At 42.9% G+C, this 18,835-nt stretch overlaps 1 protein-coding gene across 1 annotated transcript in view; it reads right to left on the reverse strand.

Moving 5' to 3' along the window:
- The window catches only part of nrxn3b (neurexin 3b), a 240,364-nt gene that overhangs the window by 170,078 nt on the left and 51,451 nt on the right, over positions 1–18,835 (reverse strand). The window contains exons 6-12 of the mRNA XM_039599140.1: positions 17,743–17,769; positions 16,440–16,559; positions 15,930–16,042; positions 14,815–15,083; positions 14,242–14,432; positions 13,621–13,794; positions 10,532–10,651 (exon numbers count right to left, since the gene is read on the reverse strand). Coding sequence (XP_039455074.1) covers positions 10,532–10,651; positions 13,621–13,794; positions 14,242–14,432; positions 14,815–15,083; positions 15,930–16,042; positions 16,440–16,559; positions 17,743–17,769 — 1,014 coding nt within the window. The remainder of the gene's footprint in view (positions 1–10,531; positions 10,652–13,620; positions 13,795–14,241; positions 14,433–14,814; positions 15,084–15,929; positions 16,043–16,439; positions 16,560–17,742; positions 17,770–18,835) is intronic.

Consider the following 18,835-nt stretch of genomic DNA (forward strand, 5'->3'; position numbering starts at 1 on the left):
TGTTGATGGATGCGTCTGTGGCTGGGCTCAGCCTGTGAGGGCTACAGGGTGGATGCTGGGAACGCTCTGACAGCCTCAAGGTTACCCGCCTGGCACCAAAACAGATGGATGCCCCTCATCGTAACTGTCTCTAATGCGCTCAACTCAATCACTCCCTCCCTCTCCCGTTCCATGCAACATCTCTCTCATTCACTCATGGAGGCAGGTCGCAGACAGCCTGAGCTGCACTGTGCGTCCACAGCCAGCAGTCGAAATCATGATTTTTATTAGCCATGCTGGGAGAAATTCAACATCTTATCCTGGGTGCAGTAACCGAGATGTAACGTTACCACGCTATATGCTTGACCTTTTTAGTGTGTACTTGCTTACTTTTCTTTCGGACTACAACTCTGTGCATTATGTAGTTTAGAAAAAGCATGAAAGCAGGCGAAAACAACTCAACCTCACCCCAAACCTCAGTCACACAACACTGACATACTATCATGTATATGGCTAGTTAAGCATTTTCTAGTTCTTGGCCAGGGCTGGCATCAACGTTCCATCCACAGCACCAGTGAGCCATCTCTTTACTAGCTAGTAATTCATTTTGAAGCACATAAAAGCTACTTTTTTTTGGCTAAAAGACTCATTTTGAAATTCAGATTTTTTTGCTCAGATCTGATTTTTATCAATAATCAGCTGCCATGCAGGAGAAGCAAACGACAGAGGAGTATTTTTCTCAGCATTTTCAAGGCTTTCTTCTGTATAGAGGGATATATAAGTGGAAGCTACGAAGCTACAAGTGCAGCACTGCAGTGTGAATTAAATTATTATTCATTAATTAAATGAATTAATTACATTTATTCCAGAAGGTCGGGGGCTACTTTTAACTACATCTGAAATCGCCACACAAGAGAGGAAGTGATGGAAAAGTCACATTATGACTTGAATGTTGAGACTGAGCTCACGCTACACAGTAGCATAGCTGTATTGAGATCATATGGAAGTGGCTGGAATGTCAATTAAAAAAAAGATGATATTTTTGTGGAATAAAAGCAGATGTAAATCACAGTTTTGCTGCAGTCTGGGTTCGATGTAGTGTGTGATAGACATGCAGACGCCTGGTTGACTTCATACTTTGCTGATGTGGCAAAAAAAAAAAAAAGTGACATTGACTTCTAGCAGTATAAACAATGTACAATTTAAAAACAAAAAAAAGATGTCCAAGTCCCTCACTAACTTCCACAGGGCACCTTTAATGAGACCCAACTTATGTAGCTGGCCAAACAAGGAGCTGAAACAGCTAAATGGCACAGCTGAGCTAAGGGAAAGTGCACAATCAGGTGAAACTTTGTAGGCTTGTCATCACAAGCGTCACCTTTAACATGACTTTTGGAAGCATTTTATGATAATTCTGCAAACAAAAAACCAAACAACTAATGGCTCAGAACCACAGCAATACGTTGTAAATGTATGAATATGGAAAAGTGCATATTTCTTCAACGCATCCATTTACTGACAGTCATGAGGATGAACATCTCCCACTGTTCTCCTCCATCTTTTTATCCATTCTCTTTCTTCTGGCCCCGGGGCGTTTAGGCTCCACGGCGTTGCATATATCCAATTATACCGCAGCTCTGAGCACGACGGTGACACATCGATTGACACGAGTGACATCCAGTCTTATCACAGTGACACGATGCAGTGCTGGAGCAAGCATCATTAGCCTGATCAGCCAATAGCGGGGCAGCTCGTTAGACCTCCTCCGGGGCTGGACATGCAGTTCTGGTTCTAATACAGATATTATAGGACAAAGAAGCCGAGTGACAAAGTGATGGAGAGCGGAAAGGAGATTATAAACCTTGAAGGAGCAACTTTATGTTTGTGCACTCTTCTGTATTTTTGTGTTTCAGGCAATTCCACTGGGCTGATGTCGGGCAATTACTTTTCCTCGAGCCACAGCTTCACAACAACAACTTCCTTCAAAGCTGCATCTAAACATGCTGCCCCCCCCCCCCTCCCCCTCCCCCCCACCTCGATGATACTGCAGGCAGTCTTTAAGCCACCTGATTACGTGGCTGCTGAATCATGTGAGCATTTCTAGCTACAACGATTTCCTGAAATACTAAGAGATTTTTTTTCAAAGTGTGCTTTTGGGATAGGTTGTGCCCTGAGGACAAATCGTTCTCCGTAGAGCTCTTTTTGGCCCATTTTTGATATACCTGCGGTATTTATAGGCAAATGTTCTCGTATTGCTATGCTCCACTTATAAGCCCTCTTTTACCAGAAAGGTGCTGTCAAACTCTGCATGAAAACACGGGCTTTTGTGAGATGAAGATGAAAGAAGGCGTGCTCGTTTTCCACCTTTCCGATTCATCTTAATATCGAGTGCATTTGCTGGCTGAAATCGCTGTCCATGCATTATGATGTAAAGGCGTTACATCTGTGCCCAGCTGAAACCAAGCCAAGCTCCAACGGCTGTCAGAGGGTGCTGCATAACAAACCCTGCTCCACACCTGTTGGCCGGCCCCGGCCAGCTCCAGCTACTCAATCCTATTTACAGAGACAGCATGATAAAATATTAAATGCTCCAATGAAAATCCTTTCAATATTTGCATGACGCTCTCACACGTGGGTGTGTGTTGCGCGTTCACCTGCTTTTTCATTCTAAAAACCCTTCATCACTTCATCATCGACATCATATCAAAGTGAAAGGTTGCATTGTGCGGCCGCCCCCGTTTCCCCCCTACCCCTCTGGATTTAATACTGTTGAGCAGATACATCAGTAAATAGTGGGAAAATGCCGTCGTTATTGTGTATTCTCCACTCACTAGAACATTGTGAACGCAGGCAAATACATTGTGCCCCTACCTCTTTTGTCCCTCTGCTAAGCAAGCGGAGGAGAAATGAATACGTGGCAAATGCCATGATTATTTTCTTGAAATAGTGAACGAAGTAATAAAGCTGCTTTGTTGTCATTTGTGTAAGCAGTTAGGCAGATATGGTCGCAACCCTCTGTGCACGCCTTGGAAAAATAAATTAAGGACACTGGCTAAAAGCTGGAGCAGAGGGATTCTGAAGGAATCACTGCACTGACAGTGAAATTCATCACTAAATCTATCTGTGCAATTACTGATGTGAGTGGCAAACTGGCGAACAGTTCTCTGCTCCCTGTCTTCCGCCTCCCCGCTCCCTCTTCCACTTCTCCTTTCTGTTTGTTTACCATGCCCCTGACAGTAGAACAATGCAGCGACCTTTGCAGAGATAATTCTATTACGTAAGTTGAGTAATTGCTCTGGATGTGGAAGAGGAGTGTCCGAATGCTCCTCTTGCTTGGCCCAAAGCTCTCATGTCCTTGGATTTAAATGAAACTCTGCGGCATTCACGGAACTAGACGGGGAGAGGGTCCGCTCCGAAAGCAGAGGAGAGCAGAGCGGAGCAGAAGAAGGGGAAAGGATGTGAGACGACAAGGAGAGGGAAATGAGCACGACAAAAGCAGTGAGCCAGAACCAAGCAGGGTAAACCCCCTCCAACCCCCCAACCATTTTTTTAAGCAGTGCTGGGCACAACGTGTACCTACAGATTGTCCGAGAGGCTTTGAAAACAGCCTGTGAGGTGCAAAGAGCCTTCTGAATTTCCACAGTGTCACATTCCCATAAGTGAAGGTGTGCAGTGACAATGTGCAGGCTGCAAGGGTACACAGGAATAAATGGAAGCAGTGTGGATAGCTCTTGCCTGCTGAGGTGCTTTTTCCCCCTCTTTTTTCCCCCTTTTTTATTTTCCACCACCTAGCTGTTGTAATAGTAATTTTACAATGTATGTTGAAGGAATATTACTGCCCTCTGTTGGTGTGTTTGTGCATTACATGCAATAAAAGGTGTTCGTTAAAAACATCAGGTTATGGGCCCAGAGGTCGCCAAAGGAAGCTGCTAACACGTTTTTTGGGAGTCATAAACAGGATTGTGGGATTCACAATGGAAGATAGAATGTTTATTGACAAGCTGAACGGACCGGAGAATTGGGCAACGTGGAAATTTCAACTGGAGCACCTGTTGAAGGCAAAAGGACTGTGGGTATGGTACAAGAGACGGAGCAGCTAGCTGCGGATGCTAATGCCCAAGTACGAGCTGAATTTGAACGGAAGAAGGAAAAGGCTTTTTCAGTGCTGGTACTGAATGTAAGTACACCCCAATTGTACTTGATAACAAACTGTAAGACCCCAAAGAAGCATGGGAGATGCTAAAAGCACAGTTTGAAAGAGATACTGTTGCTAACAAGCTATTTCTGAAGAAGAAGTACTTCCGGTGTGAAATGAAGGAAGGAGAACATCTCAATGATCATTTAAAAAGGATGAAGGAACTTACTGATCAGCTAGGGGCAATAGGTTCTGTAATTGAAGAGGAAGATCAAATTGTCACCCTTCTAGGTAGTTTGCCACCCAGCTATGCAACTGTTGTTACTGCTTTGGAGACAAAGATGGACAGTCTGACACTACAGTTTGTTCAACAAGCCTTGATAAATGAGGAACAAAAGCGAGTGCTTACTGACAACACCACTGTGTCCAGTAGTGTATCAGCTATGTCATCTCAGATGCATAGAAATGAGCAGAGTGGATCAAAAACAGGGGGAGCAAACAGCTCCGACTCATGGAGATGTTACAAATGTGGGAAGGAAGGACATATCAAGCGTGATTGTCCAAGCATTAAAAAGAAATACAAAACCCACAAGGCTAAAAGCGTGCTGTATAAAGACAAAGAGGACTCATATGAGGGAGCTTTTGTTGTAAATGAGTCATGTAAAAGTGATGCACAACAAGAAGAATGGTTAATTGATTCAGGGCGTCAAAACACATGACATGGAATAAAGAAGCTCTACAGAACTACCAAGAGTTTTCAGAACCACAAACAGTGAAACTCGGTGATGGCAGAGTAGTTGAGGCTTTAGGTCTGGGCAACATAACAATGAAAATGTCATTCAGAGTTAGTGATGGAAAAGATGTCACAATGTATGATGTGCTGTATGTTCCCAAATTATCAATGAACCTTTTCTCAGTGGGAGCTGCTGCCAAGAAGGGAAACACAGTGAAGTTCAAAAGGACTCATTGCTACATAAGAGGAAAGAATGGAGCTCTCCATGGAATGGGAACACAACGATCTGACGGATTGTATCAGCTGGATATCGAGGGAAACTGCACAACTTGTCATGGAGCGTCAACTGCATCAGTTCCGACAAGTATGTGGCATCAGCGCCTAGGTCACACTACAAATCTGGAAAAAGTCAAAAACTTGGTAAAAGGAGTTAGCTTTACAAATGAAGAGGAGGACATTTTTGTGAAGCTTGTGTTGAGGGCAAATTATCAAGAAAGCCTTACAAATCAGTGGGAGAAATTCGATCAAAAGCATAAGTTGCAATTAGTGCATAGTGACGTTTGTGGTCCTTTTCAAACTGAGTCACTAGGAGGAAAAAAGTACTTTGTAACTTTCATTGATGACTACTCCAGATGTTGTAAAGTGTATTTCATAAGAGAAAAACGGAAGTCCTGAGCAAGTTCAAAGAGTTTGAAAGAATCTTCTCGAATGAATGTGGACAGGGAGTAATAAGACTCAGAACTGACAATGGTGGGGAATACACATCTAAAGAGTTTCAAGAATATTTGAAAGCTCAAGGCATCCACCATGAAATGACTGTACCACACACACCACAGCAAAATGGTGTCGCAGAGAGAAAAACAGAACTCTAGTGGAATCAGCTAGAAGTATGCTGTCACATGCAAAGTTGCCAAACACATTCTGGGCAGAAGCTGTTGCTACTGCAGCTTACATACAGAATAGGCTCCCAACATCTGCTTTAAAGAATGAAACACCCTATCAGAGATGGTATGGAAAAAAACCAGATGTTAGCCATATGAAAGTATTTGGTTGTGTTGCTTATGCTCATGTTCCAGACACAGAGAGAAAGAAGCTGGACAAAAAGGCAGTGAAAGTTCGTTTCCTGGGATATGCAACCAATGCAAAAGGCTACCGACTGTGGGATGAGCAAAAAGGAAAAATACTGATTCGACGAGATGTGGTCTTCAATGAAACAGAGTTTAAATGCAAACAAAGTGAAGATGATCTCTGTTTTGGGAATGAGGTGACACTACACACGGATGAAAGACAAACAAGTACTGAGGAGACTGTCGCCAGTGAGGCTGCAAAAGGAGATCAGCGGATCAGAAGACCTCCAAAGAGATATGGATTTGAGGAGTTTGCTGATGTAGCTACAGTTGATCATTATGCAAACCTCTGTTGTGTCACAGAACCAAAAACACTGGAAGAGGCTATGTCAAGTCCAAATGCAAAGGAGTGGAAAGAAGCAGCTGATTTGGAATATGAGTCACTGCTGGAAAATGACACATGGGACTTAGTGGATCTACCAAAGGATCGCAAAGCAGTTGGATCAAAATGGGTCTTTAAAGTTAAGCATCACAGTGATGGACAAGTGGAAAGATACAAGTGCAGACTTGTTGCCAAAGGGTATTCACAGATTTATGGTGCAGACTATGATGAAACATTCTCTCCAGTTGTACGATTTGGTTCAATTCGTACATTGTTATCATTTGCTGTGCAAAACAACCTGAATGTGCATCAAATGGATGTTGTGACCGCATTCTTGAATGGACACCTGGAAGAGGAAATCTACATGGAGCAGCCGGAGGGTTACATCAAACCTGGACAGGAACATCTAGTGTGCAAACTAAACAAGTCAATATATGGACTGAAGCAGTCTCCACGTTGCTGGAGCAAAGCTTTTACAGAGTTCATGAAAAGTATTGGTTTTACACAGAGTACCTCAGATCAGTGTGTGTTTGTTAGAACAGGTCAGGAGTTGGAAATATTGGCTGTGTATGTTGATGATCTGATTTTGATTACAGAATCAGCAGAGAGCATGACGAACTTAAAGGACACTCTGAAGAAACACTACAAAATGAAGGACATGGGTGAGCTATCGTACATTCTGGGCATCTCAGTGGTCCAAGACAAGGCCAAAAACCATGTTGTGCTTCATCAGAGACAGTATATTGAAAACATACTACAAAAGTATGGAATGTACAGTGCCAATCCTGTAGCAACTCCAGCCGACACAAATGTTAAATTAAGAAAGAGTGATGATGTCAGTCAACCTGTAAACCCAAGCATGTATCAGTCAATGGTTGGAAGTTTATTGTATGCTGCCATGGCCACACGACCAGATATTGCACAAGCAGTGAGTGTGGTGTCAAGATTCAATGCAAACCCAAACACTACACACCTTACAGCTGTGAAAAGAATCCTGAGATATTTGAAAGGAACTCTAAACCTGGGACTCAAATATCAAAGAACAGAAACAGGAACCTTGATTGGGTATTCAGATGCTGATTGGGCAGGTGATCAGGACGATCGACGTTCTACAACTGGAAACATCTTTCTACTTGCAGGAGGTGCAGTCAGTTGGCTTAGCAAGAAACAAGCAACAGTTGCACTTTCAACTGCAGAGGCTGAGTATATTGCTTTGAGCCAAGCCGCACAAGAAGGAGTTTGGTTAAGACGACTACTAACTGAACTTGGAATGGAAACCACAGCAACAGTGATCCTGGAGGACAATCAAGGAGCAATTGCAATCGCAAAAAATCCAGTTGATCATGCAAGAACAAAGCACATAGACATTCGTTACCACTACATCCGTGAATGTGTGCAAAATGGACAAATCCAGCTGAAGTATTGCTGTACAGAGAACATGAAGGCTGACATCTTAACCAAACCACTGCCTAGACAAAGGTTTGAGTATCTCAGAGAGAAGATTGGACTGTGTTCAGTTTAAAAAGGGTTATCCTTAACATGCCTATATTATGCTTATGTTAAGACGTCAAGCATATAACTGTAATGAAGAATAATGTTTTTGTCTAAGATGGACACAGTACATTTTTTTTGTGTGAGTTCAAAACGAGAGAAAATGTTTATTTTCTAGTAACACTGTGATATAGGTGCATAATGTTGTTTTTTTTTGGAAAGAAATAAGCAATGGCAGTCAAGTAAGTGAACTCCATGGTAAAATTAAGTGGGAGTGTTGTAATAGTAATTTTACAATGTATGTTGAAGGAATATTACTGCCCTCTGTTGGTGTGTTTGTGCATTACATGCAATAAAAGGTGTTCGTTAAAAACATCACTAGCGACCTGTTAGCTACGATGGAGAAGAGGGCACAGAGGCTCAGTGCTAACAATCGTAAATAGTGGCTTTATTGGCAGAAGTGTTCACTTTACTTTATTCAAGTTTCTTCATTTGGACAATGGGTAGAGATGAAGCCAGAGAAACAGACAATTAATGATATTCGCTAGCAGCTATCTGATGGAGAAAGAGAGACGGAGAGGCAGAGAGACCGAGGGAGAAGCTCCACTCCCACATTGTTAATTAGAAGATCTTTCTCCCTCTCTCGCTCTGCGCTGTGCTTACTGAATAAAAGATGCCTGGAACACACATGCACGCACCAAGGCAAGGACTCTGTTTGGCTGAACAATAAAATTGTTGGCAACATGCCTGTATTGTAATCACAAATTGTACATGTAATACACTGGATTCTTGCAATGTCCGGAAGATATTATTCATTCAATGATCAATAACTACAGCCAGCGAGAGGGCTGTGGGTTGGTACAGTGGGATGTATAGAGAAGGAGAGAACGACAAGAGGCAAAGCAGCGGAGGAAAATAACAGGAAAACTGATTTCATGCTCGGGGGATTGCATCTCATTTTCTCCCAGCACGGGGAGACGGTGTGCGGTCCAGCTTGTGGATTTACTGCCACCTGGTGGTGCGCGACTCCTCTGTAGGGGCTGCTGAAACCTCACAGGAAACAAAGGCAGTCATCAGAGTGGACATCGGAAGATTGGCTCAATCCGAGAAAAGTAAACGAGACCCTTTATCTCAGGCAGACGGAGTCATGCACACTTGTGCAATACAAGCACAACTCCAATGCACTGGAGTATTCCCGCAGCAGCGTGCCTGTTTGGCTGGCTTTCACCTCTCTTCATCTCCTTTGTGCCATAAACAAGTAAAGAGAAACTGCTCAAAAGAGTTACGCAAAGAAAGAAAATCAGCCACGAAATTCTCACTAAGACTAAAACCGCGCAGCTAAAAATACTATTACACGCTTGGACAGCCTAGTCAATATTAGTGCACATCTAAAAACCAGAAGCAGGTGAACCTAAACCTGCAGAGTCACAAAGATGTAAAATATGTCACCGTCGAAAGCGCCCGTGTCTCAAGAAGAATTACATCTTTGTCGATATGAAATCAATGAGACCTCCCTCTATGTCATCCCAGGCAGCGCCGAGGGGGAATTAATGAGGGCTTCTCATCACTAATTAACACATAAACACTCAGTTCCCATCACCGAGTGAGAGCTGAGGTCGGCTGTTTGGCCCCCGTGTGGAAAACACTGCGTCAGAGGATCGTGAAAGAGAGGGAAGTGAGAAGGAGAGAAGAAAAAAAGCGAGAAAAGAGAAGAGAGAGAAAGAAATGTGGATTTGAGAGATATAAAGTCATACACAGCAGCCGGGCCTAACATCAGAAAGGTCTGGATGATTAGGGGATGCCAGCACTCACAGATAGCAGCTCTCCTAACAGCTTCCACCACCTCATTAGTCTGGCCCAGCAGCGCTGTGCCCCCACTATTAAACGCTAAATGAAAGACCGCCAACCGTGATTACTGAGGGGAAGTCCCTTGTCGTCATGGGGATAAGAGATCCCTTTTCTCCCTCACTTTCAGACACACATACGCACGCACACACAAACTCGCAATTCGTCTTTAGCGAAAGCTATTTGAAGGACGCTTATGAAAAGGCGATTGAGGCAGAAGTGGATATTTTACACATCATCAGTTGCGGTCGGGCTAACTCCCGAGCCTGAACCGCGACAGCTCAGGACATCAAGCAAACCTGTTACGTCAAAGCACCTGCAACGCAGCAAAAAAAAAAAATAGATGCCCTTAACAACTGCCGGCATCTCTCAGGTGCTTCATTTAAAGATCACAACGCACTCTCAGCTCCGAATTCATGCAGCATTTTTAACAAAGCTTTAACTTAACAGGCCTGAACGAACGAGTCCTTGAGTCAAGGATGCGGTCCTCAGTGCTGCACGCAGGACGGCGTGAGTTCATGGGTCGAGCCAGTTTTTAGCATGGAGAGTTATTAGCAGAGTGTGAAATGTAATAATGTGCATAAGAATGTATAATGGTACAGCTTATGAACTGTAACCTTGCAGTTGTGTGCTGTTCTGTGCACCTCGTGCATCATGTGCTCAAGGAGGATTCCATCAACTTTGTGCTGCACCTCCACATGATGACAGTGTTGTGGAGATGAGCTGACTTTGAGCCTTCCGTATTTTAATTTTCCTCAATTAACTGTCCTTCAAAGCCCATGAGGCATTGTCCTTTAAAGGCTTTCTACTTCACGCCATAAGCAATAAAGTCTCTGGAGTGCCCCTTTGATGCACATGTAAGGCAAATGCAGAAAAATCTTAAAGCCAGCAGCACTCACGGTCGTTGCAGTAGGTCCCCGAGTAGGACGTCAACGAGCAGTCACAGGTGAAGTTCTCCCAATGCTGGATGCACACGCCCATGTTGGCGCATGAGTCCTCCTGGCAGGTGGTGCTGGGGCCTGAAAAAGGGTGAAAGGGGAGAAGAAACAGAGAGAGAGAGATACCACAGGTGCACAGTCAAGCAATGATAAGATCGACCGCTGAGGCTAAACAATGCAGGACCCATGCAGAAGAAATGCACTCTAGAAAGACAGGTTTACACTATGTGGGCCTCGAAGAAAAAACAAGGAGCAAACAGTGTCGCCACACGAAGCCTGACCTGCAGTGCGAATGCAATTTAAAAAAACTGCCTGATGAATCCTGCTTCATGCTGGGTAAAGCTGCTGTAGCACTGGCAAGGCGACGCACAGGCGCCAGGTTTTCGCAGCGTCAACTGCACGCTCTTTGAGCAGGGTTGGGGGAAACATCAGCATATACTCTCAGTTAATTACTGCAAAAAGTGCTGTAGAAGACGCCGCTTTCAGCATGTGCGATGCACTCCAATCGGCACTCAAGACACGTTGCTGCAAATGACTTGGACCCCCGTCTGGGCTAATGTGACGACACTGTTAAGTTTCCTTCTTTTTGGTAGTGTGTGCGGGTGGACGCGCATGCATTTCATTTCATTCCAACATGTTTCCAAATAGTTTTATCAGAGTAAAACTCGCTGCATTCCCTCTATAAAACAGGCAAGACAAGACATAAACCTCCTAGCAGACGACTCATGGATTAAAAACTGCATTTAACAATACCCACAGTTAAAAAACAAACAGACAAAAAAATGGCATTAAAAAAGCGAGCCCGGTCATTTCCTTGACAAATAGTTGCGAGAGAATACACGGCGAACACTGGATACACTGGACAGACGGAATTCACGAAGAGAAAACGTAAAGAGTACTCGAGAACACGCAGTGCATATCCTGGTGTATGCACTTCAGTCAGACAGGAGTTGAGGAGGGTATTCAAAGTCAAACTGGATGTGTGTTTGCTATTCCTCTACACGCCACACATAGCTCTTACTTTTGAATACTTTTACTGAGAGGGAATGCAGATAAGGACAAGCGCACAGCATAGATAACGAGATAAACAACCCTCCACCCCCCCATGAGAGTCTAGACAGACAAAAGGGGGGAAAAAACCCTCGACAGTAACCCTTCTGATAACCGTAGAGGAAACAAACAAAAGTAAATAAAGCAAAAATTAAATAAACAGTCCAAATATATGGCAGACAAATGCAAGTAAACACTGTTTAAGAGCAGTTGTCTTGTGCAAGACAATGTGAAAAGAAGGAAAAGAAGACATCTGAGGTGGAAAAAACAGAGCAAGTTTGCCAGCTGAAAGTGCATTTACTGTGTAATGGACAGTAACGGTAGTCAACCAGGCAACTCAGAGACCGCACGGGCACGAGCACGAGCGGTTCATCAGCGCGAATCAAACACATCGGTGCTTGTTTTGTTAGAGATGGAGGATTTTGCTGAACTCCAGTGTTGTGGCAGAAGGCTGCTTCCTCTCTGGAAAAAAAATGATAGCAACAGTCATCTGGATAAAGCAGCAGATATGATGGATTTTTAGTTAAAAAAAAATGGAGACAGAAAGAGAGAGTTCTGATCCATCAGCGGCACACTGACAGTGTTTATATGTGCGGCGACAGCCTCTTTCTGCTGTCTACGCCAGCCTGCAATGTGTCACCACTGGCATTTTTACTAAAGAACACAGCACTCCCACAAACTGTCTGCCTCTGCTTTTAGCCAGACTTTTGGCCCGTCGACACGAGTCCATCACTTATCTGACCCAATCTGTTTACTCTCTGTAATTACACGTGCGCTCCAAGTCCCTGCGCAACTTTGTCAGATGTGTTCCTGAAGGAAACCGAGTTTGCCAGTTTCTGCCACATTTCTGATCAGATGTGGTTACAATCACACCGCTGCCGTGCTGTGGTATAAAAAAGTACAAATAATTTAAAAAGCAATAATTTAACACTTTCCGGTTGCTTGATTACTCATTTTTTCCCCTGCCAGCATTCTCTGTCTATTTTTTTTTTCCCAGAGAGCAAGCCACCTCTGCAGCACATAAAGGGGTCCTCATTGCCATGGTGACACCCACGATGCATTGCACACAGCAGACTTTCAGGCGAGCAGGCCTCCGTGAGGCGGAGTTTAACCCTCTACCTTGCAGGTCGGCTTTGGTGAAACCAACTTTGTTAGCGCAGAAAGAAAAATAACAAACAGAACAGAACAGAGCAGAGCGGAAAACAAGAGTAGAGGTTAGTGCGGGAGCAGCATCGTTAGTGTTCTTAAAACCTGTACAAGTTTGTTACTGTGGCAGCAGGAGAGGGTCGCTGACTGGGGTTTTTTTAGCGAGGGCTGAGCTGCTTAAAAATAAAGGTGTTAGGTTTGGGGTGTTAAATTATAGGAGTTCACCAGAATAGCAGTGTTTGTTATCTTAATCTTCTGCTGCCCTCTAGAGGAAATGTGTTGTAACCTTTTCCATATGCATGAATAATCAGTTCCATTTCAGAACAGTTAAAGCATTAGCATGGGAAAATGTATTTATTAAGCACTAAGAATCTCCATTTATAGATGTAGGTAAAAAGAGTTATGGGTTGTTTTATTGTAAAAAATACAACCTTGGCAGCAGCTCAGTTATATTTTGTAAAAGCAACAAGTGAGTTAGCCTTAGGATGTGAATTTTAGGAGGAAAGGAACTGTTTAAATGAGTTACAGTGTAAAAAAAAAAATCTAGACTCTAAAGAAATGATTTGTGTAAACAGACATGTTGCTTGACTTGTTCCGGAGGTTACAGCATATTGTTATCATTAAATATACGAATGCAACACAAAAATTCAGAAAGCTACTATTAGATAAACAGACTGACAAATTCTACTCCAAGTATTATCCTAAAATGTGACAAATACCTGGCAAAGGAAAGCAGAATGAGGATTAACAGTGCCAGCAAATGGCTTTAGGGGGGCTACAGAAGAGCTCTCTAATTAGTCTAATAAATCTCACGCAGCAGGTCAGGAATCTCCTACGCTGTAGGCCATCTGTACCTTCACAGCCACGCTCGATCTGCCCGCTGCGGAAAAGGGCGTCGCTGATGAGGTCTGGCAGACGGCCGTTGAGGTCAACCGAGGCCAGACATCCCTGGAAGCCCTCCCGAGAAACCACCAGCTTGGGGAGATTCTGATACATGTTAGGTCCCAAACCTCCAATGAACAGGTCGCCTGAAAATTGAGGAAGATACACGATTGCATCACTGTTGTTTACTTTCTTGCCGAAAGGAAGAGTGGTGCTACATGTCATATAGTGTCACTATTTAGCTCCAGCCAGCAATCGTGGGCTAAATTCGTCTAAATGTAATGAAATACACTTAAAATACTTGAAAAACAGAATTTTTATAGCATATCCACAAGATATTCCAGGAAGTTACTGGTGCAGGTAAAAATAATAATCTGATACTGAAATGTTTGATACAATTCATTTAAAAATCTTTTTTGGGTTATATGTAAAAGTAACTCTAGGTTCAGGTAGCCCCTGACTCAGTGTATATACTTATGTCAATAAACTGTTCATTTGTGCTTTTATTTACCTTAGATGAAGAGTTAATGTTATTTCAGGTGAAAAAGCTGATGAAAAGGTGAGATCACCTCTTTTTTACTACACACGGGTACCTTTCAGGTCCAGATTCTTGGCTCCGTTGACATTCTGGGTGACTGACTTTGCGTCCACCTTGAGTGTGTGTGTGTTGGAAGCGTCTCGGGTAATGACCACATTGTGCCACTGGTTATCATTCAGTGGGTTGTCACTGTTTCCTTTCAGCAGACTGGGCCCATTTCCCAGGTCGAAGACATAGTGAATAAATCTGGCAGAGAAGAAGAAGAAGCAGCGGATGAACACATCAGTTTTTGGGGAGGGGGGTATTTTGTGTGTGCATGTGTGGGTGCAGTATGTCTCTTTTTATCTTGCAATAGGGATTAAATTTTAATGGAAAAACTCTGACAATCACCTCACGTTGCTCTGACACTAATCGGAGTTAAACTGACAGAGAAAACAATCTTCTTCCCAACACAATCGTGTTTATGTGCAAAAGGAGATTTGGGATCAATTTGTTTGGACTTCTCTGTTAAATTCATAATGCCTTAAGGTACCAACTGTACCCACATCAGCACTGCTATTTAAAATGTATAATCCATATCTGGACTCCAACTGCTGAATAAAACATGAACACGCCTCATCCCACTCACCCTTTAACCAGCTCAACGGCAATAAAGTCGTTCCCATCTCCGCTGTTGAAGATGATGAAACCGTCAGGTGAGGTGGTTTTGAACTGAAAGAAGAGGTGCATTGTGGTATATGCCTGAAGTGTGGCCAAGCCCAGGTAGCTGCCTTTAGTCTTGAAAGTCACGGGGTCGGCGATGATGAAACGCATGCCGAAGCGAGCGTTGAGTTCACAGAAGTCGATGTCGCCATTCTTGCACATATCAATGTACTGCATACCGTTGAACTTTAGGCTCTGGAGGAGAGATGGTGCTGTTATTACTACTCGTGAAGAACGACTGTGTAGTGAGCAAAACTGCCACAAGAGACATCAACCTAAGACTGGAGGAATCATAGCAAGTTAATAAACCCTAAAAACATACACAAGGAATAACAGTATGACTCATTTCCATCTGCAGTGATTAATATTTGGTGGTTCTCACACAGCGCTGACAGCAGAGCTTACACTAATTATAGTGCGAAGAAAAGTACACCCTCTTTAAGTTCTAAAGTTTTACATATTAGAACATATAAAAAAAGTTGTCCTTAGCAGGTCTTAAAATGAGGTAAATAAAATCTACTAAATTGAAAAAACGAATCGAAATACACGTACACCCTCACTGCTACTTGCTGCTTCCATAGGAATGAACTCTTACACTTTCCCATAACAGTGACTCATAACATGCTATATTAGACAGACAGACAGATCATTTCTATAAAAGCTAAAATTGTAGCATTTTGACCAAAGTTTGCCCCAAAGTCTGACGTTCCCATCCTCAGAGAAACTACAAAAAACCCAACAGCTCATAATCTTGAAGTCTCAGTTAATATGTTCAGAGTTCCAAGTTCAGAGTAATAAAATAAAATTTATTTGGTAAATAAATTATGACAAAATAATCTAATATGTCATGTGTTGTTGAGGAGCTGGGTGGATGTGGGTTGCAAAGCGGCTTGCAGCCACCTATTGTGTCAGCTAAACCAGCTGCTATCAGCCTGCAAGCTATGCTTGATTTCCTCTCACAGATACATGCCGCTGCTGACTTAAGCTTTGAATTATCTAATGAATAATACAGGACATGAGCTTCTGTTAAGCTCTTAATACCTGCAGATGACCAATAAATGGTGAAGGAGCAGATGAAACAAAGCGTCTCTCAGTCAAGATTCCCGTCTCCACGTTGTTGAACTCTAGACGAGTGTGATCACCCGCCATCTGACCTGGGAGAGAAGAGAAAGGAAAAAGAGGCAAAGGGAATGACCCAGCAGCAGGAAGCGAGACGCCCTTGTTGTGTGGATAATGAATGCCAGAGGAACAAAATGAAAAAAACTCTCATACCCAGCACAACTTACTTCCAGGATATTCATAATTTACAATGTTTTAGATGAGTAATACTAGGAATAAATGCAACAGGCATGCCCTTTCCAGTGAAGAAAGGCATAATTCTTCACAATATGTGTAATTTCTATGTAAACTGGTCATGAAACGAAATCAGCAAGACAGTAGAAATAAAAGCACATTATTCAGCCCAACAAACAAAGAAAAAAGAGAGAGAAGATCATGTACGTCTGGTATATAAGTGCAAAACAATAAAGAAATGCATTACAAGAGCGTTACCTTCCGCCATGTCGTCATCCACAGTGAGTTTGAAGTTTTTACCGCGGCGGACCACTCGCACTGAGTGCCACTCATTGTCGTTGAGCTTTTGTCCAGCATAAAGAACCTCAGGGCCCTTGCCTGAAGATGAGGGTTAGTTAGTGAAGGGACAGCGGGGATGGCACAAGCATAAAGCACATCTTTGTTTTTATAAATAAAGTAATTTAATTTCAAATCAAGTAGTCTTCCTCGCGACATACAGATAATATCTCCTCCATCTGAGCTTTAAGTGAGATTAGAGGTGCTCAAACAAAAAAGAAAATACTTACAAAAAAATCTGCTTTGTTTGTCACAGCAGAGGATAAAAGTTATTCAAACTGGCAGCAATGCTGTTACTCATACAAAGACTCAAGCCCAATTTTAGTTTTTCTAGTGTTCAATGATATTTAAATTTACACTGAGAGCTTTAGTTTGAAGTAATTCATCCAAGTAACCACGAGAGGGCAATGCAGCCCCATCGAGTTGATGAAGAGGCCAGAGTGGCGTGTTCAGAACACTGAGTCTGCTGCATTGTGGCTGCTAGTTAAATCCACAAATTTCAACTGGTGATTTTATTGTCCTGAACATATCTGATCATAAATGCACAAACCTAACAATGCTTCATTATATTCACTATTTACTATAATAAGAACTACATATACAGCTGCAGCTATCAACGTAAAGGGCATCGACAATGTAGCACTTCAGTACAGACACACACACACACACACACACACACACACACACACACACACACACACACACACACACACACACACACACACAAAGCTGAAGGACTCTTTGTGCTCTGTCTTTTTGTCCTTTCTACAAGACTGTGAGCACTTTGAAAGTTTTGGTCCTTTTAATGAATAACAGCATGACTTCTGACACCGTCTGTACTTCACATTATAGACCCATATTCTGCAGTATGTGTTAAAGAAGAAGAACAGGAAAAAGAGACACTGCAATCTATTACGGGGTAATTGGGAAACAATACAGCCCACAAAGTCTGAAAGTGCAAAAGACGAGTAGATACAAACCGACAAAAAAACCCATTTACAACTAGTTGTCTGAATTAAATTGGAAAAATGGGCCATTTAAAATATATGGAGTACATTAAGCCTGATTTGCATAGCTTTGAACTTTGGCTATACCCCCCTTTTATCTGAGAAATCCTCTTATCAGTCCCCTGCATTCACACATCCCTGCCTCTACATCTAGCACACAGGCTACAATCAAACATTGACTGAAGGAAGAAGGCTGCAGAAGAAGAATGTTGACTTACTGGTGTTACAGTTTATCCTGACACAGTCTAGATGGGGAGGGGAGAATAAGTGACAGATGAAATCGCATCCTTCAAGGTTACAGCTGCAGACATCCAAGAGCAAAAAAAAGCCACCTTCCGGGGACGGTCACATGACACTGGTGACCATTTTAGCCTAGCTGGCGACTGACATTAAGCGTTTCTATATTAACATTGGAAAAGTAATCCCCAGGCCAATTCTTTTAATCAGTATTACTGTATCCAGCAATATTGGACCAACACTGGTCAATATTACTGCACTGAATAAGCCATCTGAAGCTTTTTATTCTCTATTTTTTAAAAGCTGTGTCATTTCCCCCCCAAAAACCCCATCATGTTTCAAAATGGTCACTTGCAACTTAATGGCCACATCGATTTTGCAACCCAGCACCCAGATTCCAAAATACTGTACTAGTTGTATGAAATAAAGCCGTTTTAGAGGGCACACCAGGAGAAGAAGAATCTGAGTCTTAGATTCAAATCCACACCTAAGGGGGAATACTGAGCCTGTGATTGTCAGGTGCGGGTTGAAATCCATGTGACCAGGCTGGTCATGTGCCGTCAACCGCAACAGAAAAGTGGGTGCAAACAGCCTCGTGCCACTCAGCACCAACACCATACAGAGGCCCTAAGACCCCCCCTTTCAGAGGATCCTACGCAAGTTGTGGAAAGTGAGCTACATGAGTTAAACTGAATTATAAATAACACTTAATTCAGATTTAAACGTTAACTAGAAATGACCAAGAAAATTGTCTACAAATGTTCGATGCTTTTAGCTTTTATTATATTCAAATACTTTACAAGAAGACATATTCTTTCTGTCAAGTCTCTTCCAGCCTTACTGGTATAAAGGCCTGCACTCTACTTAAATGTACCACTCGTGCCACCATCTGCAGGCGAGCTGGGTGCCGTGGCATCGGGCTGTTTGCCAGACGGGCCGCAGGCTCTGGGCCTTTGAAGGGGTGAGTGCCATCTTTGAACAAGGCATGGGAGATGCCAGCTAGACCAAGGGTTACTAATGGATAGAGAGAAACATGAACCTGCTATCATGAGGGAAATCAAATCAAATAAAACG

Source organism: Oreochromis aureus, linkage group 15, assembly GCF_013358895.1.
Source record: "Oreochromis aureus strain Israel breed Guangdong linkage group 15, ZZ_aureus, whole genome shotgun sequence".
NCBI classification, from domain to species: Eukaryota; Metazoa; Chordata; class Actinopteri; order Cichliformes; family Cichlidae; genus Oreochromis; species Oreochromis aureus.